Below are 21,121 nucleotides of genomic sequence, written 5' to 3' on the forward strand. Positions count from 1 at the left end.
CCGGTGTGGTTTAGCCAGCCCCTGGAAGGTTACACCAAATAAGTGTTAGACCTTTTCCCTGCCCTTCTCTGCCCCTTGGGGCCTCCTCCTTGTCGTTCTTATGAACCACCCTCTCCTCTTCCCTTTGCAGGGATGTAGACCAATGTGACCTTGGACCAAGGTACTTCTCTATCCTTTCTCAAGCGCTCTCTCTCTCTCTCTCTCTCTCTCTCTCTCTCTCTCTCCTCTCTCTCTCTCTCTCTCTCTCTCTCCCTCCCTCCCTCCCTCCCTCCCTCCCTCCCTCCCCTTGTTTTTTGTTTTTTAAGACAAGGTTTCTCTGTGTATCTCTGGCTGTCCTGGAACTCACTCTGTAGACAAGGCTGGCCTTGAACTCAGAGATTCACCTGCCTCTGCCTCCCTGCTGCTGGGGTTAAAGTCCTACACCACCACTGCCCAGCTCCATTTACTCTCTCTAAAGTGGAGGGGTTTTTGTACTTACAAGGACTAAAGTTGAAGCATATTAATTTCCTAAAGTGCCAGTCCCTGAGGATTCCCTTAGAGGGTGCTGGCTTAGCTGAGGGAAATCCCTAGTCACCAGGCCGTGTCAGCTCTCACTTCTGTGGGGTCAATTCCTAAACAGTAGATGGTGATTGTTAGTGTTATTATCTGTGTTATTAGTGTGTATGAGTGTGTGTGTGTGTGTGTGTGTGTGTGTGTGTGTTCCCAGATGAAAGAAACCTAGCACTTCATGTATAGTAAACATGTATTCTGACCTTAAACTTGCTATGTAGCCAAGTATGGCTTTGAATTTTTAAACTTACAGAGTTCTGAGATGACAAGCATTTAATACCACACCCAGTTTATTTAGTGCTGGAGATTGAATCCAGGGCCTCCTGCATGCTAGGAAAGCTTTCTGCCAATTGAGCTGGGTACCCAGCCCTGCTCCCTCTTGTGTGACAGTTTTGCTCTATTGTCCAAACTGTCCTGAAACTCATTATGTAGCCCAGTTTGGCCTTGAACTTGCAGTAATCCTCTTGCCTCAGTTCCCAGGGACTCGCAAACTACATCACCTGGTTTGTATGTTTTGTTGTTTGATTTAGTTTAGCTGTTATTAAGGAGGGTTGGAGAGATGACTCATGGCATAAGAATGCTTCATGCCTGGCATGGGACTCACACCTTTTATTCCCAGCACTCAGGAAGCAGAAGCTGACAGAATTCTGCTAGTTTGAGGCCAGCCAAAGCTACATAATGAAAACCTAGCTCAAAAAAAAAAAAAAAAAAAAAAAAAAAAAAAAAAAAGGAAAGAAATATAGCCAGGCGTTGTTACTCACATCTACAATTCCAGCACTTAGGAAGAGGCCGAAGCAAAAAAATTACTGTTCTAGAAAAAGTTCTAAGGCTGTCAGGGCTAGGTGGCAAGGACCTATCTTAAAAAGAGAAACCACGCTGACCCAGAACATACAGAAATCCACCTGCCTTGGGCCTGGAGATAGGTTCAGCAGTTAAGAGCACTGGCTACACTTCCAGAGGACCCAGGTTCAATTCCCAGCACCCACATTGGGAATCTAGTAACTGTTTGCAACTCTAGCTCCAGGAGATCTGAAGCCTCTGGCCTCTGCCATCATGTGCACACACCCACTGTAACACACACACACACACACACACACACACACAATTTTAAAGATAAAATAGATCTTTAAAAATCTATTAAAATATGCTGGCTTGTCTACGGCCATACCACCCTGAACACGCCTGATCTCGTCTGATCTCGGAAGCTAAGCAGGGTCGGGCCTGGTTAATACTTGGATGGGAGGGAGACTGCCTGGGAATACTAGGTGCTGTAGGCTTAAAAATAAAATTATTAAAAAAAAAATATGCTGGCTAGTTTTATGTCAACTTGACATAAGCTTAAAGTTATCTGAAAGAAAGGAACCTTAGTTGAGAAAAATGCCTCCCTAAGATCCTGCTGTAGAGCATTTTCTTTTTCTTCTTCTTCTTCTTCTTCTTCTTCTTCTTCTTCTTCTTCTTCTTCTTCTTCTTCTTCTTCTTCTTCTTTTTTTTCCCAAGACAAGGTTTCTCTGTGTAGTTTTGGTGCCTGTCCTGGATCTCACTCTGTAGACCAGGCTGGCCTTGAACTCACAGAGATCCGCCTGCCTCTGCCTCTGGAGTGCTGGGATTAAAGTCGTGCACCACTGCCACCCATTGGGCATTTTCTTATTAGTGACTGATGAGGGAGGGTCCAGTCCATTGTGAATGGTGCCAATTGATGGTCCTGGGTTATATAAGAAAACAGGCTGAGCAAGCCATGGGGGAGCAAGTGAGTAAGCAGCACCTCTTCATGGCCTCTGCATCAGCTCCTGCCTCTAGGTTCCTGCCCTGCTTGAGTTCCTGCCCTCACAGCTTTTGATGATGAACTGGTACATGGAACTGTGAGTAAAATAAACCCTTTCCTCCCCAATTGTGTTTGGTCATGGTGTTTCATCACAGCAACAGTGACCCTAAGATAGGGATATAGCTCAGTTGGTAGAGTGCTTGCTTACCTAGCATGTGCCGAGTTCTGCATTTGATCCCTCATATTGTATAAAATGGGGCTTGGTGGTGCACACTTACAATAGGGAGGTAGTAGAAAGCAGATCAGGAGGACAAGTCCAGACAGGTTATATAGAGAAGCCTCTGTTAAAAGACTATCTTTTAACATGAATGACGTAGCCCAGCAAGACAAACTTTTTCTTTAAATGGGTGTACTGTGGTAGCCTCTGGCTTTTATCCCTAAAGCAAGGGAGAATGTGGTACTTCCTACTCGTGACTGACTAATTTGGAAATCTGTGTGAGGAAATGAAGGAAATTGCGAAGGGGGGGGGTCAACCTCTCAGGGCAACCTGCCTGTAGGAATGCAGCAATCCTTTATATAAACAAAATTTTTGTGTTCTTAACTGTTGTTTTTTCCTCCCCTTTTTTTTTTCAAGACAGGGTTTCTCTATGAAACAGCCCTGGCTGTCCTGGAGCTTGCTTTCTAGACCAGGCTAGCCTCGAACTCACAGAGATCAGCCTGCCTTTGCCTCCTAAGTGCTGGGATTAAAGGCGTGTGTCACCACTGCCCCGCACGGATTTTTTTTTTCTTCCTAATTTTTATGTGCGTAGGTAGTTTGTCTGTTTGCTTGTCTATGTACCACATTGTGCCCATGGAGGCCGAAAGAGGGTGTCAGATGCCCTGGAACTAACTGGAGTTAGCACATGTTGTGAGCCACCATGTGAGTGCTGGGAATTCAATCCCATCTCTCCAGCCCCAGGATTTAAAATCTGTTCATCTCCTCCACCTGGTAAAAGTTTTACTTACACATGGCCTGGAGAGATGGCCCAGTGGTTAAGGGCTCTGGCTGCTCTTCCAGAGGACCTGAATTCAGTTCCCAGCACTCACTTCAGGCTGCAGACAACCACCTGTAACTCTTCTGACTTTAATGGGCATCCATATATACATGACAGGCACATGCACATTCATGCATGCAGGCTACATACAGACACACAAACATGCACATAAATAAAAATAAATCTTAAATCTTGAATTCCTTTGCATGAAATCTTTAAAAAGTGTGTGGAGATTTATAGTATATTGGTCCTTGGCAGGCTAGCCAACTTTATTTTTATTTTTAATTTGTCTGTGTTTGCCAAGGGGGTCAGAAGAGAAGGCTGGATCCCCTGAAATGGTAGTTACAGGGGGCTGGGAGTTTAGCAGGGTGCTAAAACTGAACCTGCTCCTAACTCAGGTCATTTCTCCAGCCAGCTTTGTCAAGAAAGAAAATCATTTCTCATACCTGGGTTACATGAGATGCTGTCTCACTGAAAAAAGAAGAAAGAAGAAAAGAAAAAAAGAGGGAAGCCAGGCAGTGGTGGTGCAAGCCCAGCACTCGGGGGGCAGAGGCAAGGTGGTAAAGAACCTGAGTTTGAGCCCTGGGACCCACAGTGGGAGGAGAGGACTAACTCCCTAAAATTGTCCTCTGACCACACAATGTGCTGTGGAGTGTAGCCACCCTGGCACCCATGAGCTTGCACCCAAACACATCTCACACACACATATAAATAAACTTTAAATTAAAAATTTAAAGGAAAAAAAAACGTTTAAGCTGGGCCTGGTGCTAAACACCTGTAACAGCAGCATATGAGGACGCTGAGGAAGGAAACCTATGAGATCAAGGATAATGTGGGATATATAACGGAACCAGTCTCAAAAACAAAACCACAGGCCAGGTGTGGTGCCAGGTGTGATGGATGGCACACATCTTTAATCCCAGAGCTCTGGAGGCCACTCAGAGTTTAAGGCCAGGCTGGTCTAGGTAGTAAATTCCAGGTCAGTCAGGGCTACCCAGTGAGATCCTATCACAAATAAATAAGTAATGAATAGATAAATAGAACGTTAAAAAAACATAAAATAAAAGTCATTGATGCCAGGAGGTGATGGTGCACGCCTTTAATTGCAGCACTCCGGAGGCAGAGCCAGGTGGATCTCTGTGAGTTTGAGGCCAGCCTGGTCTACAGAGCAAGATTCACGACAGGCACCAAAACTACACAGAGAAACCCTGTCTCGAAAAACCAAATTTAAAAAAAAAAAGTCATTGTTATTGGCCATCAAACAGAAGTTATTAGGGTTTTGTTTTGGTGTGTGTGTGTGTGTGAGAGTGTGTGAGTGTGTGAGTGTGTGTGAGTGTGTGTGTGTGTGTGTGTGTGTGTGTGTGTGTGTGTGTCTGCATGTCAAATTCCTGGGGTTTGATTACCCAGGGATCCTGATAAACTTTCACCTCAGCATTGAGGGCAGAGAGAGACAGACGATCCTGCTGGTGAGCATGGCTTGAGCAGCCGTAAGCTGGAAACACATCCTGGGGCATGATAAAGGACTTCAGCCTAGGCTGAAGTTGCTTCTAATGATGGCTGGTGACCAGTAGGGTCTGGTCTTGGTCTGTGCTGGTTGTTCCAGTTTCATCCTCTGTGAACCTGGGGTGATATCGCTGTGTGATATCTGTGCCTCTCTCAGGGAGCTCTTAAAACCATTAAGCCTGTTGAGACCAGGAGGGGCCCTTTGCTGTCAAGCCAACCGCTTTAGCAATAGCACCGGAAAGATCTGTGAGTAGTGAGCCCCAACTCACAGGGCGGGCTGAGCAGAGCTGGTGGTGGGCAGTTTCGGGGTAGCCAAATCCCTGTTGTCGCTGAGCAGCTACCTCAGGGTTGGAGGTCAACTCCTCCTCTCTTGACACAGCTGGCGGAGGAGGGGGGGACGAGGACGGGGCGAGGGCGGGGAGGAGATCTCTCCCAGCATCGAGCCCCTCAGTTTGCAGGAAAAAAGGTTCAGCATAGAGGCCATTGTCCAGATGAGAAAAGTCTTGGGAGGTGGGTGGGACAGGAAGAAAGTGGGGGCGGGCGCAGCTTTGTTCTTGGTGTTCCCTGTCGGGATGGGAGGGGGCGGGGAAAAGCCGGTATCCAGCTCTAGTTCAGCCCATATGCCACCTCCTGCAGCCCTCCGCCCCTTTTCTTTGCCTCACGTCGCTCTCAAGGATCTTCTGAGCCTCTGCTAACAGAACCCTTTGTGTTGGGTCATGAAGAATGTGTGAGAGTTCCCCAAGGGATGAGAGAATTCTTTTTTCCTTTTCCTCTTTCTCTCTCTCTTCTCTCTCTCTCTCTCTCTCTCTCTTTCTTTCTCTCTCTCTTTCTTTCTTTCTTTCTTTTTTTTTTTTTTTGAGACATAGTTTTACTATGTAGCTCTGGCTAGCCTGTAACTCAGAGATCCGCCTGCCTCTGCCTGCCTCCCAAGCGCGGGAAAAAAAGGTGTGCAGCACTACACCCGGTTCCTAGAGAGGAATTCTTTACTAATCCACAGTTGAGACAAAAAGCATGGCGTGGGAGACACACGGGGGGAATAGACAAAGTAGTGATCCGTGAAAACTGGCCACACAGATTTAGTAATCTCTGGGCAAAGGCAAAGACAGTGGATGTGGGGCCCAGAGGGGACAGGGAATTGTCCTCGGCATTATGAGAACGTTTATGTAGCTCAGTCGTGAGTGGAAAACAGCCTGCTCCCAACCACAGCCCAGCTTCCCACGCAGGAGACCCAACTCCGGACTACAAGTCCCAGCAGGCCCCGCAGAGCTGCGCATGCGTCCTTGGGCCCCCTGGCGAGCCCGGCGAGCCCGGGGGCCCGGTCCTTGCCCATTGTCTGGCGAGCAAGGGGCGGCGCGGTACCGCGGGCACGCTCACGTCGTGGGTCGGGCGGGCGTCCGTGGCGTCCCGCGCCTCCGTGCAGGCCCCGCCCCGCGCCTCAGGACCGGCGGGGCCGGGCGCATCCCGCGGCGGTGGCGGCGGCGGGCACAAGATGATGAAGTTTCGGTTCCGGCGGCAGGGTGCCGACCCGCAGCGCGAGAAGCTCAAGCAGGAGCTCTTCGCTTTCCACAAGGTGCGGCGGCGGGGGCGGCGGCGGCCCGGGCGAGCCACGTCGGGCCGCCTCTGCCCTGTGAGCGCCGCGATGCTCGGGCGTGCCTGGCCGGGGTCTCGAGCTGTGCCCCGCGCCGCGCCGTGTTCTTTCTGGCTCCTCTTGTTTCTCTGCCCCTGGGTCTCTGGACCCCTGGTGTCTCTCCCGGGTGTCCCTTGGGCTCAATGGGGTCCCCCACCTATCTGCCTTTTACTCTTGGCCTCTTTTCTTTCATCTTTTGGTGTGTGGCCCGGCTCGGCCGAGGGGCACCCAGGGCCAGGTTTTGTTTTTCTTGAACTCCTGGGCGGGCGAGAGTAGGAGAAGTGGGGGGTGGGGCTGGGAAATCCCAGTGCGGAGCCTCCACCCCTCTCCCACGCTCGACCCTGCCTTGGGGTCCTTAGTCCAGGGGCTGTGCTGGTCTGTGTGCCCAGTTGCATTTCAAACCGTGGTTCCTCAGTTTCCCCCCGCCATGAAATGAGGCCAGTTTCCTCTTTGTGGATTCTGGATCTCTCTGCAACCGGCGGGCCTGACCTTACTAAAGTTGGAAAGACGTGAGGCAGAAGGGGCCCCGGGAAAGGCCGCAGTCCCACCCACCTCCCCAGCACTGACCAGTATGGAGCCCTGCAAGATGAACTCTGATCTGGAGTGATGGGGCTCGGGTTGGATGTTACTTTTACCGCAGAGCTCGTGCGTACCCCTGCCATTGAGGATTCGATTTCTCATTTCCTTTACACACGTGAAAAAATTGAGGTTCAGTAAGGAGTGGGCCGCTTATCTTTCTTGCCTCGCTGTGTGATCACAATGGAGTAAGGAGCCTGGAGTTTGGAAGTAGCTACTACCGTCCTGAGCAGAGAGAGCTTAGGGACCTTGGACTTCCCTTACATAGGTTTCAGGGGAGTTCCTGCCATGGCTCAGTTTTTCCTGTGGAGGTCCCAGGCAGCAATGATGGGATTGCCGGGATTCACAGACCCAGTGACTGAAAGCCTGCCAAAGACCCGAGAGGAGAGGTTCCCCCAGCTGTGAGCCTCTGCCTTTCCTGGTGTGACCATGAGGGTGAGCCCCCCGAAGCAGGAAGAAGGATGGGTCTTAGCCAGTGAATGGAGGTGTGTAGGGGACCTGCACAGATGGGGTGAGGCTCTGAATCAGCTTGGCTCACCCTGGCTGGCGCTACCGTGGCAGGAGTTGAGGGTGAGGCACAGTTTGAGTGGGCAGCAGTGACGGGAGGAGATAGGTCATCTTGGGCAAAGGGGTTGATTGCCACAGGGGCTGTAAGGAGGTCCCTAGGAAAGAGGCCCCAGATTCTTGAGTTTGGGGTTGTGGTCCAAGGGGGGAACATGGACTTTTATCCTGGGTGTTGGGTTCAAGTCCAGCTCAGACCACAAGTTGCCTGTAGGATGTGCATCTCATGCTAGTTTAATTTGGATTCCTGCCTCTTTGGTGCTATGGGCACAGTGGAATCCAAAGGGGTAACTCTTCGTTGAAGGGGGGCTTTAGTCATTGGCAAGAGGATGAGAACCAAAAGCCAAAACAAAAGTAAAATACATATTAGTTCACAGGGTTGGCTAATGCTGTGGATAAAATATGGTGTGATGAGGGTATGGGAAAGTGGTCTGGGATGATGATGTAGGCAGGACCAGCCAGGGAAACCTTTTGGAGCTGGCCATTTGGGAGTGCCAGGTAAAGCACAGTGTGGCGGGGGAGGGGCAGAAGGCTGCAAAGCCCTAGGAAGTGCTGCATTAGCAAAGGAGCAAAGAGCTTTGGGGTAGGAGTCAGCTGAACTGAGATGCCCAGAGAGGGGCCACATGGTGAGGACTTGGCTTTTTTTGGCTGTGGATCAGCGGGGAGCTCTTGGAGGACTCCAAGTGGAGGAGGTCGTGATGGCTGGCTGGTTTTCATAGGTGGCTTAGTAAGCACTGGTCCAGGCAAGCAGTGAGTAGGCCTGGAGCGGGGTATGAGAAGGATGACTTCTTTGTGTCTTAGAGGTAAGACAGTAGGGCTCCGGAACTGATCGGATGTGAGTTGCAAAGGACAGACACTAGATAAGGGATCTAGTCTCTCTTCCATAAGATGGGCCTGATGGTGTCTGCTCAGGACCGTGGGGACTTGCCATACTGCCATGCTCTAGTGTCTCTGGACACTAGCCTGCAAGCCTGAGGCCAGCTAAAGGAGGTCAGATCCAGACAGGGCATGGCAGTGCTTGTGGGGAAGGGAATTCCCTGACCAACAGGGCTGGTTGGTGGCCCTGCTCTCTTGGATGGGCTCCACCGTCACTGCCAAGTGGAAGCAGGGTGGATGGAGTACTGTGATCAGCCCAGACTGCGTAGTTAGGCCCCGCCACACAGCTATGAAGATGGCTGATCCCATGTGGATGACCTCTTTTATTTACGTGTTTACTTTTGCGACGGCATCTCACTGTGTGGCCCATGCTGTCTTCTAGCTCAGGATCTTCCTGGCTCAGCCTTCCAAATGCTGAGATGATAGCCGTGTGCTCCCAGGCCGTATTTGACATCTCCTGAGGGTACTCATGTCCCAGCCACACTTGGGCATGAGTGGAAACTGCTTGATTGGTGGGCCGGTGGGAGGAAGCATACCAAAGGAAGGAATAGGTAGTGAAGCTTAGTGTGTAGGGAAGGGCACTGGACCTGGCCTCACAAAGAGCAGAGAAGCAGGTAGGGAGCATCAGCATCAACACCAACAGTGCTCGGGACCCCAGACACTGTCCCCACTTTTGATGGCCCTGGGATTCTTGTTCTCTGGCGCTCTCCATGTTGGGAGGTGGCCAGTCCCTTCAGGGCCAAGTGGAAGTGGAAGTCCCAGGGTGTTTTGCCCATGTAGCCCTCTCCTCCCTCACAGACCGTGGAGCATGGCTTCCCCAACCAGCCCAGCGCCTTGGCCTTCGACCCCGAGCTTCGCATCATGGCCATCGGCACCAGGTCTGGGGCTGTCAAGATGTATCCTTTGCCACTGTGGTGCTCGGTCGGGGATTGTGAGGACCTCTCATGTGCCACCCACTTCATGCTGGGGTCCTGGCATGGCAGGCGCTTCCTGGAGACAACCTGAAGAGGTTGGCTGGGCCTGTGGTGACTCTTTTCAGAAATGAGAGTCTTTCTGTTTGGAGATGGTTGATTGGAAGGGTCACTGGTGTCCACCGGTGTCCCTTGCTGTCTTAGGTGACTCAACCATCATCGTGGCAGACCGTTACCAGGGTAGTTAGGGGTGGCCTGTGGGCCTGATGAGAAGCGAGCATGTGCACACATACGCAGTTACACACAAATATGGAGATGTATGTGCTCAACCCAGGGGGTGAAGGCAGTGCCAGGCTCAGCGTGGTGAGCGCAACACTGCCCCCATCTGGACCCTGCTGCCATACAATGGACTGAGTAAGCTGTACAAAGCAGGCATTTTCCTGCAGTCCAGGGTGGGGGTGGGGCAACAGGCTGCTGAATGTCTCCTTACCCACCCTGGAAATACCACCCTAACCTGCCTTCAAGAACACTGAGGTGCGGAGTCTGACTTAAAATGTTGCTTGGTGAAGGTTCCTGCCCTCCCTCTCCTTGCCAGAGCTTAGGAGCACTAGCCAGGTTGGGGTGGGAATATGGCCCAAGGTTTCTGAGCCGATAGCCTGTGTTAGGGAATGTGGCTGGATGGGGATGTCCTCCTCTCTATTGGGGGCCATTGGGTGTGTGTTGGGGCAGTGACCAGGCCTCCACCCAGCTTGCCACTCCAAGCCCCTGTGGGTGCTGTGTCCCCCCTACACTTGCGTGGCTGCAGCTTTGGACTGTGACCACTGGTGTTGGAGGTGCCCACCTCTGAGTCGTCCACAGTCTTCACTGCCAGGTGCTTGGAGCTGTCATGGTGGAACTGGTTCCTCGAGCTGGTACAGATGACGGGGGCCAAAGCCTAGATCCCCGCTTCTCCTCCCTCTTTCCTTTAAATTCCCACAGCCTTGAGCTCCTGAGGTTGGGAAACTGAGGCTGGAAAGTGCCAAACTTGGTCTCCGAAGGCTCCCCTCCCCCTGCAGGGCAGGCCCATCTCCTGGGAGACCCTGCTTCCCGCCAGCCGCCCCTGCCCTCTCTTTGTCCTCCTTGCCAGGCTCTGCGGGGAGTCCCAGCTCGATATCCAGGCAACAGCTCCTGGCTTGTCACTAGGACAACGTCACTGACCCATCTCTTAGCCCTCCTGGGCCCCTTCAGGCTTTGTTGGCCACTATCAATCCTGGAGTTGTGGGTCTTGGGGCACTTGTTCAAGCAGGTCACCTGTCTTCCAGTCTGTGTTTATCTGTAAAGTGGGCAGTGGAAGTTGTTGGCTGCCTGCTCTGGATGGAGCTTGGGGTTCTTGTCCACAGCTGGAGTTGGCTTGATCTGGTGCTGCTGTGTCCTGCTAGGCCTCTTGAACCTCTACTGCAAGGCACTTGGTCTGTGCAGATGCGTCAGAGGCCTCATTTGTACCATGCTGGAGCCACGGTGCTGAGCAGGTTTTTATTCTTACTCCATCTGCACCAGCTTTGTGCATTTGAGTCATTCGCCTGCTGGATGGATGAGGGCTACAGTAGCACCCTACTTGCAGGGACTGTGTGGAGTCTGTGGGTAACTTGAGGGTGCAGGAGCAGAGTTACTTCAGGAAGGGGCCTCATCAGGAGACCGCTGGACTCGTGGATGCAGAGGTCTTGGGAAAGGCCTGTCTGAACTGTCCTGGCTTGGCCTGCATGTGTCTGTCCTTGACGAGTCATCTCAGCTACGGTGCACCTGGAGTGGAGTTTACAGGTCTGCACCGGGATGCAGCCACCGTCACCCAGATGCATTTCCTGCCTGGTCAGGTGAACATCTGCCTTCCTCCACCAGCACCAGGTGGCCCCCATCCCCATGCCCTCCTCCTCTCCAGGCCAGCCCCATTTTGTTCTCTGTTCCCCCCTCCATCAGGGCCGCCTCCTGACCCTGCTAGATGACAGCAGCCTGCATCTGTGGGAGATCATCCATCATAATGGCTGTGCCCACCTAGAGGAAGGGCTTAGCTTCCAGCCACCCAGCCGGCCCAGTTTTGACAACGCCAGGTACTGGAGGACCAGGCTGGGGCTAGCCACTGGGCAGGGGTATTGGAGAGGTCCTATGAGCCTGCTCTGCTGAGGTAGGGCAGAGACAGTCAGGTTATGGTTCAGGGTGGGGTGTGTGGAGCCCTGCCTGGGTAGAGCCTTGCTTGGCAGCCATGTCCTTTGAAGTTAGGCTTAGAGGTATGGCTAGCTGAGTCTGAGGCCAGTAGGCAGGATCTGTGCTTCCTGCTGTGGGAACCTTTAGTTTGGGGGTCCCAGTGAATAAATATGTTATAACCCAACTCCTTAGAGTTGCAGCCTGGCAATGTGCTCTCTAGGGGTTTGGGAGAGTTCTGTGCCAAGGTGACATCAGCAATCTCAGGCTAGCCCTGAATTTTCAGGGGTCCTCCAGCCTCGGTCTCCCAAGTGTGGTATTACAGGTGTGTGCCAGCATGCCTGGCCGCCTTCCTGGCTTCTTGAGTTGGGGTGGGAGATAGGCTCCTGGTCCATTGGCACACTGCAGGTTGATCGTTGGGGGGTTCTCCAGGATGAGCTAGTGAGGCGCTAGGAGGATGCTCTAGGTGTCCACATCAGGTCAGGCTTCCCAGGTAGAGGACCTTGCCCACAGGTTAGTTCCTGGGCCGTCCCAGTCACTATAGGCAGGGACTGTTGGGCTCCTGAAGTCTGAGATGCTTGGAAGGCTGGCGTTGGGTACCCTGACTGGGGTATTGCTCTGATTCTGCCTGAGAGAGGCAGAGTGGCAAGAGGACCTGCGAGTCCTTTGAGACCCAGGGATCTTATTTTTATCCCTTCCTCTGCTGGCATGCTGGGGAGTAATTGAGTGGGCTAATTACACTGCACATTGCCTTCCCAGGGTGCCAGCCTGTGCTGTGAACAGGCCCTGTGAGTGCAGAGGGGCACAAGAGAGGCCCCAGCAAGCGCCCAGCCCGTTCCGCCTTTCCCAGCAGTCGCTGGGCTCGGCCTCACTCTGTCCCTCTTCCTGCAGTGCCCCTGCCAGCCTTACCCGTGTCACCGTGGTCCTGCTGGTAGCTGGCCACACAGCGGCCCTGGGAACTGAGAGTGGCAGCGTTTTTTTCCTGGATGTTGCCACTCTGACCCTGCTTGAGGGGCAGACTATCAGCCCCGATGAGGTTCTGCGCAGGTGAGCAGCAGGTGAGCAGCAGGCAGGAGGATCCTCCCGTTTCTGGGAAGTTCTCCTGACTTTCTGGGGCACTCTCTGCAGTGTGCCAGATGACTACCGGTGTGGGAAGGCCCTGGGCCCTGTGGAGTCACTCCAGGGACATCTGCAAGACCCCACCAAAATCCTCATAGGCTACAGTCGGGGCTTATTGGTCATCTGGAGCCAGGCCACACGGTGTGTGGACCACATTTTCCTGGGTAACCAGGTAAGCAAGGGAAGCCTGCACGCTCCTCATCCCGGGCCCTTGTCCTGTCCTGTCGGCTCACGCCGTCCTGTCCTCCTCCGTAGCAGCTGGAGAGCCTGTGTTGGGGCCGTGGTGGCAGCACCGTTATCAGCTCACACAGCGATGGCAGCTATGCCATCTGGTCCACAGACACTGGCAGCCCCCCAGCACTGCAGCCCACTGTAGTGACCACACCCTACGGTGAGCACCGGGGAGGCTTGAGCCGAGGGTGGGGACCGAGGGGCTCTCTGGCCTTGATGAGAGTACTGCCCAGCCAATCTACAGGAGACGGGGGTATTGCTGGGTCTGGGCCACACCTTGGGGAGAGGCACATGGAAGAGGAATGGGAGGTCTGACGCTCTCCCCACCCCCAGGCCCCTTCCCCTGCAAGGCCATCAACAAGATTCTGTGGCGGAGCTGTGAGTCAGGGTAGGTAGAGGGGGCAGTATGGGAGGGGGCTTGTCTGGCTGGGGACTAGAGGATTAGGCTCTGGGTATATAGGGGTAAAGCCCTTACTGGGTTATCCAGCATGTGCCTGGTTTCTCCAGGGGCTCCTGGTTCTCATGGCATCTTTCCATTTGCAGAGACCACTTTATCATCTTCAGTGGTGGCATGCCCCGAGCCAGCTATGGTGACCGCCACTGTGTGAGTGTGCTGCGAGCGGAGACGTTGGTGACCCTGGACTTCACCTCCCGTGTCATTGACTTCTTCACGGTGCACAGCACGCAGCCCGGGGATGGTGCGTACTCCGCCTCCCTCATCCCAGCTGACCCAGTGTGGCTCCAAGCTAAGCTCACTCTCCCCATCCCGCAGAATTCGACGACCCTCAGGCCCTAGCTGTGCTTCTGGAGGAGGAGCTGGTGGTGCTGGACCTGCAGACGCCAGGCTGGCCAGCTGTGCCTGCCCCTTACCTGGCCCCACTGCATTCATCCGCTATCACCTGCTCTGCCCATGTCGCCAACGTCCCCAGCAAGCTGTGGGCCCGCATTGTAAGTGCCGGTGAGCGGCAGAGCCCACAGCCTGCCTCCAGTGCCTTGGTGAGTGGAGATGTCTTGGGACTCGGGTGCTAGGGTGGAGGGCGGGGTCCAGCCCGGACGGGGGATGGGAATGTGGTAGGGGGAGGAGACGGAGACCTTTGCCTTAACTTGGAGCTCCCTTTGCTGTCTTCCTTAGAGTTGGCCCATTACTGGGGGCCGGAACTTGGCCCAGGAACCCTCGCAGCATGGGTTGCTGCTGACCGGGTAGGTCTGGGGTGTGGGTGCAGACAAGGGCCTGCTGCACCTGTGAGGCCTTATTTGCTTCTTGAATGTCTCAGGTTCCTTGGTGCTGAAGTGCTTGGTGACTCAGGCCTAGTCCTAGCAAATCCAGGTTGTTCCTGTAAGGAAGCCTCCCTAGATTCTGGCTCAGAGCCTTGGTTCGCACTTCCTCTTGGCCTGGGACTGAGTTCCAGCACAGCCCGGGCTCCACCCACCTGGCTTGCCATGGACTGGAAAATCTAGGTTGGTCTATGGTGACTCCTCCAGTCAGGTGCTGGAGAGCCAGGCTAGGTCTGGGCACTGGTGACTCAGGCCTCACCAAGTGCCCTGCCCCTCGCTCCTGCCTGGGTTGGGACCCTCAGGCCTCTCAAGGCTCCTCCCCTTTGCTGTTGAGAGTCTGCCGTGGCCTCAGGGATGAAGGAGAGTGAAGCACCGGCCACTCTCTAGCTCCTTCTCCGCTGTCTGGGGACCCCTGGTCCCCAGCTGTGTCCCAAGGTTGTACTCTGGTTTTGTCTGCTCCCCTCCCTCCCTGCTCCTCCCCCCCTTTTGACACCCAGCCTTCTTGCTGCGTCACCTGGAAGGGCCCCTCGGGCCTCTTGCTCTTCTGGGTTTGTGGCACCTTTTGTGATCTCAGGGAACCCAGTGCTCCCTCTGTCATCTCCTGGTTATCCAGGTGGTCATTCCTGTACCCTCCAACCTGTTCAGAGGGCTCGGGGCCTGTGGAGAGCGTACCGCCGTGCAGTGGGCACTAAGTACCCGTTTATACCGTGGAGCAGGTGCTTGCTGCTGTATGCAGTACCTTCCAGTTAGTGCTCCGCATAGGCAGGAAATGCCTGCAGTGGCGCTGGAAGAATAATTGAGGGGGTGTGGATCTCCCAGCGGGGGCTCTGACACCAACCCTCTCTACAGCCATGAGGATGGCACTGTGCGCTTCTGGGACGCCTCTGGTGTGGCGCTAAGGCCACTCTACAAACTGAGCACCGCGGGCCTCTTCCAGACGGACTGTGAACACGCTGACAGCCTGGCCCAGGCTGTGGAGGATGACTGGCCGCCCTTCCGCAAGGTGCCTCTCCTCCCTCTCCCCGCAGGCTTGACCTTTGAACCCGAGATGGTTCTGCCTGGTGTCAACATTCCATCTTGTCCCCTCAGGTGGGCTGTTTTGACCCCTACAGTGATGACCCCCGCCTGGGAATACAGAAGGTTGCACTTTGCAAGTACACAGCCCAGATGGTGGTGGCTGGCACTGCAGGCCAGGTGGGGTTGGGGTCCCCAGCTGTGACTTTGGGGAGACTTTCTGTAGGAGGTGGCCCTGAAGGGTGTGAAATAGAGAAGCCAGCATGGGCTGTAGGTCAGAGTGGGAAGGGAGCCCCAGGTAAGGTTGGCCGGGGCGAGGACAAATGGAAACTGGGGGGTGCTGTCGCTTGAGTAAGGCTAGGGAAGCCACAGAGGCCCGAGGCTGGGAGCAGGAGTCTGGGTGTGAGATGTGCTCAGCAACAGCAGAGCCCGAGGGGCTTAGTCACAGATTCCCTTTAGTGCTTGACCGTGTGCGGAGGGCTTAGTGTTTGCTCGGGGCTTGGGGGAGACAGACGCAGGAGAGAGTCAAGGGCTCCAGGAGGGCAGGGCCAGTAGATTAGGTCGCCACGGTTTCTTGGCGCTCAGTGAAAGCTTTTGCATATAGTAGGTATTCAGAGGGTACTGGCTGGGTACTTGCTCTGGCAGTGTCTGGAGAGGGTCCAGAATGCCCCTCTTCATCTGAGTCCTCTGCCTGTTGTGGCCCAGGTGCTTGTGCTGGAGCTCAGTGACGTGCCAGCAGAGCAGGCTGTCAGCGTGGCCAGTGTGGATCTCCTTCAGGATCGTGAGGGCTTCACATGGAAGGGCCATGAGCGCCTGAGCCCGCACACAGGGCTGTTGACTTGGCCTGCGGGATTCCAGCCCCGAATGCTGGTGCAGTGCCTGCCACCAGCTGCTGTCACCGCTGTCACCCTTCATGCCGAGTGGAGCCTTGTGGCCTTTGGTACCAGTCATGGCTTTGGTCTTTTTGACTACCAGCGCAAGAGCCCAGTGCTGGCCAGGTATGTGGTATGAGGTGAGCAGTTAGGGAGCCAAGGCCCCGATAAGATGGTCTGGGGTTCAGTTCCTCTCAGAGGTTGGTATGGCCTAGGCAGACTGGTTGGGAAAGCTCTTATAATCGCCTTTCATCTGCGAGACAACTGGTCAGCCCCTCCAGCTGCTGGGGCCGTAGGTCCTGGCCCCAAGTTGCTCTGGTTCCCTGACCTGGGCTCTGGTAGCCGGCTTCAGGCTAGCAGGAGTGCAGTGTAGCTCCATAGCACGCTGGCCCTGTCACCCCCAGGTGTACCCTTCACCCCAATGACTCTTTGGCCATGGAGGGGCCGCTCTCTCGGGTGAAATCCCTCAAGAAGTCACTGCGGCAGTCATTCCGGCGTATCCGCAAGAGCCGTGTCTCAGGCAAAAAACGGCCTACTACCGCCAGTAGCAAGGTGAGCTGGGACCAGCTGCCATGCCCGTGCCCTGGCCCAGAGCCCTCGCTCGGGTTTGCCCGGTTGCCATGCTCCCCGGTAGTTAACTGGGAAGCAGATGCTTGGACGGCGGTGCCTGCTGGGTACTGGGCGGAAAGGGCTCTCGAGAGAGCACCTCGAAGATCCTGTGGCCCTCCCAGTTGCAGGAGGCCAACGCACAGCTGGCAGAGCAGCCCTGCCCCCACGACGTGGAGATGACACCCGTGCAGCGCCGCATCGAGCCGCGGTCTGCTGACGACTCCCTTTCCGGCGTCGTGCGCTGCCTCTACTTTGCCGACACATTCCTTCGAGATGGTGAGACCAGGGTAGGGACGGGCATTGGAGACCTAGACGGCCTTTTACTGGGGGGAAGTGGCGTTCTGAGCACCTACTGTGTGCTGAGCTCTACCTTGGGAGGCCTGGGCCACCGTATAGCCCAAAGGGGCATACTTGGAGGGTTTGCTGAGTGGGCTGCACAAGCCTTGTGGAGTTGAGCAGGAAGCAAGGGAGCCCTGGTGAGGTGGGCAGTGAGGGCCGGGGTGGCCAAGGCCCTGTGGTGGGCAGGTCAGGCAGGGACTCGTCATCGACTCTGGTAAAAAGTCCCTCTGTGCCTTAGGTTTGTTGGTGGCTCTTTCGGTTTTTACATTGTATAATGGTAGTTTGGAACACAGAAATAGTGTACAGTCACCCACATACTGCAGCTGCCACCCCCAGGTATCTGCTGCCGTGTGTGCCCTCTCAACACCACACTTTGCTCTTTTTTTTTTTTTTTTTTCTCTCAGAGACAGGGTTTCTCTATTTAATAGTCTTGGCTGTCCTAGAACTCACTCTGTAGACCAGGCTGGCCTTGAACTCATGGAGATTCATCTGCCTCTGCTTTCCTAGTGCAGGGATTAAAGATGTGTGCCACCATGCCTGGCTCACACTCTTTTTTTTTTTTTTTTAAAAAAGATATTATTTATTTATTTGTTATGTATATAATGTTCTGCCTTGCATGTACGCCTGCAGGCCAGAAGAGGGCACCAGATCTCATTATAGATGGTTGTGAGCCATGATGTGGCTGCTGGGTGTTGAACTCAGGACCTCTGGAAGAGCAGCCAGTGCTCTAAGCCCTGAGGCCTCTCTCCAGCCCCACATGTTACTCTTGTATCTTTGTTTTTGTTTGTTCCTTGCTTTTTAGACAGGGTCTCACCACATAGTCCTGGCTGCCTGGAACATGCTATGTAGATTACGCTGGCCTCAACTCACAGAGCTCTGTCTCTGCCTCCTGAGTGCTGGGGTTAAGGAGTGTGCTGCCATGCCCAGCCTTGCAGGGGGAAGCTACATTTACTGGGATGAGTTGAGGGTGCAGGTTGATGGGTTGGTGGTATCAGGGACCAGTTTGTGGCCTTGCAGATGTCCTCAAGGTGGCTTATGCCTTTGCATCAGAGCTAGCTGTTCTGGTGTCTCAGACTAGCGGGTTGAGACCACACAGCAGGTGTGAGCATGAATTCCTGAGATCTGATCCCTGCAAACCAGTTAGGAAATGAAGGGACAGGTGAGAGAAGGGTCTGTGAGGAATGGGGTTCCTCAGGAGGCCCTCCTCACTGTACCTGTCTCCCACAGCAACCCACCATGGGCCCACCATGTGGGCAGGGACCAACTCGGGCTCCGTATTTGCCTACGCGCTAGAGGTTCCAGCAGCCGCAGCAGGTGGTGAAAAGCGGCCCGAGCAGGCAGTGGAGGCGGTGCTGGGCAAGGAGGTACAGCTCATGCACCGGGCACCTGTCGTGGCCATTGCTGTGTTGGACGGTCGTGGCCGTCCACTGCCTGAGCCCTATGAGGCTTCCCGGGACCTGGCACAGGCCCCGACATGCAGGGTGGGCACGCTGTGCTCATAGCATCTGAGGAGCAGTTCAAGGTGAGCATCCGTGGGTGACGGAGATCCATCCGGGCCCCGTCTTGGACCCTTTCGAACCTCTGCTTCGCCCCATTTCCCTACCTGCTGAGACTTAATGCCTCCTATTCCATCAAAGCCTTCAGCCAATAGAGGCCCTTGAAGGACCTGGGGGCACCCTAGGCCTGCCAGGACCCCCTAAGGCCTTCTACCTCATGGCCTTCTCCAAGAGCCCCGTGCGAACCCCTTGAACCCAGTCCCCAGGGACTTACGGCCTGAGGGGTACCAGGCATAGAACATAGGACTATGTCTAGTTCATCGGCCGTGGGTAGAGATGAGGCACGCCTTGAAGCCTGGGCTGAGGGGATGGCTGGTTCAGTGGGTGTCATTTTGACATGCACGCTTTGGGGCTGCAGCTGAGTGAGGCGTGGGTAGGCCAAGGCGGGCTAACGCAGACTGCCTGTCGCCAGGTGTTCACACTGCCCAAGGTGAGCGCTAAGACCAAGTTCAAGCTGACGGCCCACGAAGGCTGTCGTGTGCGCAAGGTCGCCCTGGCCACGTTTGCCAGTGTGATGTCTGAGGACTACGCTGAGACCTGCCTCGCCTGCCTCACCAACTTGGGTGACGTCCACGTCTTCTCTGTGCCTGGCCTGAGGCCTCAGGTGCACTACTCCTGTATCCGGAAGGAGGACATCAGTGGCATCGCTTCCTGTGTCTTCACACGCCATGGTCAGGGTGAGGTGGGGCAGGCGGTTGGGAGCAGATGCCGGGTAGAGCAGAAAGCGCAGGCTGTGCTTAGGAGTGGAGGAGGTGGCGGCCGAGGGCTGGGCAGGGATCAGTCTTCCTTACGTGCTCCTTGTCTCCTGCTCACAGGCTTCTACTTGATCTCTCCATCGGAATTTGAGCGCTTCTCCCTGAGTGCTCGCAATATCACGGAGCCACTCTGCTCTCTGGATATCAGCTGGCCCCGAAACGCCCCCCAGCCCAGGTGTGGGGGAGTGGGCCCCGTCCACCGTGGGTTCTGCGCTCCCTGGTGTTAATGCCTGTCCTGGTTTGGGGATGGGAGGTGGCACCTTGACTGGTCCCCATGACACCCCATCTGTTTCTGTAGTCTTCAAGACTCACCCAAGCTGAGCCAGGCTAATGGCACCCGAAACATCACCCTGGCCCCAGAGAGCTGTGAAGGAAGCCCTAACTCTGCCCACAGCAAGCGAGCCGGTGAGAGGTCACAGGGTTGGGGCAGACATTGGCTTGAGAGTACCTTGGGGAGAGGTCAAGACGTAAGCTCAGTGCCGCTGAGCCAGGGCTGGAAGCGGCCAGCCGAAGGCGGAGCGTCTGTGTGCACATGCATGTCCCGCTGGGGGCCAGGCTCTGGGTGCAGAGTGGGTACTGAGGGGCACTTCTCCCAGCAGACACCGCAGAGCCCCCCGAGACCACGCTCTCACCCGTGTCCGTTGACTCGGCAACGAGTGGGGATACCACGCTGGACACCACAGGGGACGTCACAGCGGAATATGTGAAGGATTTCCTGGGGTGAGGCCGCTGCTCTTCCCCAGCCTCCATCCCCAGGGCAACTAGGGGTCTTCCCACCCCGGCCCTTCTGATTACTGCCCCTCCCCAGCTCTCCTGAGGACTCGGAGACGAACCTTCGGAACCTGGAAGCAGACGAGGCCCGGGCCTACACCCTTCTGGTTAAATGAGGTGCTGTGAGGCAGCCGAGCCTTACCACGCAGCAGCTGCTGTCCCTTGCCCCAGCTGGGACCCTGGCAGGCCTCTGTGATGGTGTCACTCCTGGAAGCCTCGCTGCCTTCCCCCAGCTGTCAGAGGCCTAGGGGACCCACAGTCACGATCATCACAGTTCAGTGCTAGAAAGGGGATGTCCTGTCAGCCTTGAGGTCCTGGGCATTTAGAAGGCCACCTCTGACTGGGTGTAGGAACTGAGGCTCATCTGTTTAGTGAGCCCATTTCACAGGACAGTCACTGAGGCTGATAGGTCCTGCCTGTTGAGCCAGCACATGGAGCTTATGTGCCTACCATATCCTGCTATGGACCCAACCTAGCTGGAGCCTGGAGCTATCTGGACCTTGGTAGCTAGTGCCTCTGCACCCACCCTACATTGAGCATAGATACTACCCACACTCTTCTACTTGGTACCCTCCTAGATCCCTCGCAAGCCCATCTCAGGCCATCACTGAAAGAGCCTGGGTTTGTTCCCCCAGCCATCACCATCTGCTTATCGCAGCCCACTGTCTGCCTTGCCTAGCTCCTTAACTTTGAACCCACACCTGTTAACCTGTGGGATCATCGTACTGATGCTGGGCCCTGAAGACGCCCCCAGTTTGAAGGGCAGTTGGAGGCGTGTGCTAGGATCCTCTGTCTTGCACTCCATAATGTCTCTTCTTTCTCCTCAAGCAGAGTATTTTTCTAACGCCTGGACTGCGCCGGCCAGTCATTTCTAAAGCAGTTTTGGTACTTGCTCCTGACCTGTGTGTGTATGCTCACGTGACTGGAAACTGCTAGGCACTGTAACTGGAGTCAGGCGGGTGTGTGCATGTGTGTGGGGCGGTGAGGATGGGCTTCCCTGTAGACT

At 54.9% G+C, this 21,121-nt stretch overlaps 1 protein-coding gene and 1 pseudogene across 1 annotated transcript; both read left to right on the forward strand.

Annotated features, from left to right (window-relative positions):
- Positions 1-1,703: 1,703 nt before the first annotated feature.
- LOC114682583 lies at positions 1,704-1,826 on the forward strand (annotated as a pseudogene).
- Positions 1,827-6,240: 4,414 nt separating this feature from the next.
- Positions 6,241-21,060, forward strand: Llgl1 (LLGL scribble cell polarity complex component 1). The gene is given in 23 exon segments (XM_028856478.2): positions 6,241-6,418; positions 9,287-9,384; positions 11,168-11,249; positions 11,353-11,483; positions 12,466-12,621; positions 12,703-12,865; positions 12,949-13,084; positions 13,258-13,312; positions 13,468-13,622; positions 13,697-13,920; positions 14,057-14,124; positions 15,049-15,202; positions 15,289-15,393; positions 15,919-16,211; positions 16,490-16,637; positions 16,817-16,970; positions 18,261-18,497; positions 18,500-18,555; positions 19,002-19,266; positions 19,405-19,519; positions 19,643-19,749; positions 19,944-20,064; positions 20,153-21,060. Coding segments are annotated over 23 exon segments (3,183 nt in total). The 5' UTR covers positions 6,241-6,337; the 3' UTR covers positions 20,232-21,060.
- Positions 21,061-21,121: the final 61 nt, after the last annotated feature.

The sequence above is a fragment of the Peromyscus leucopus genome, chromosome 8b (assembly GCF_004664715.2).
Source record: "Peromyscus leucopus breed LL Stock chromosome 8b, UCI_PerLeu_2.1, whole genome shotgun sequence".
Lineage (NCBI taxonomy): Eukaryota > Metazoa > Chordata > Mammalia > Rodentia > Cricetidae > Peromyscus > Peromyscus leucopus.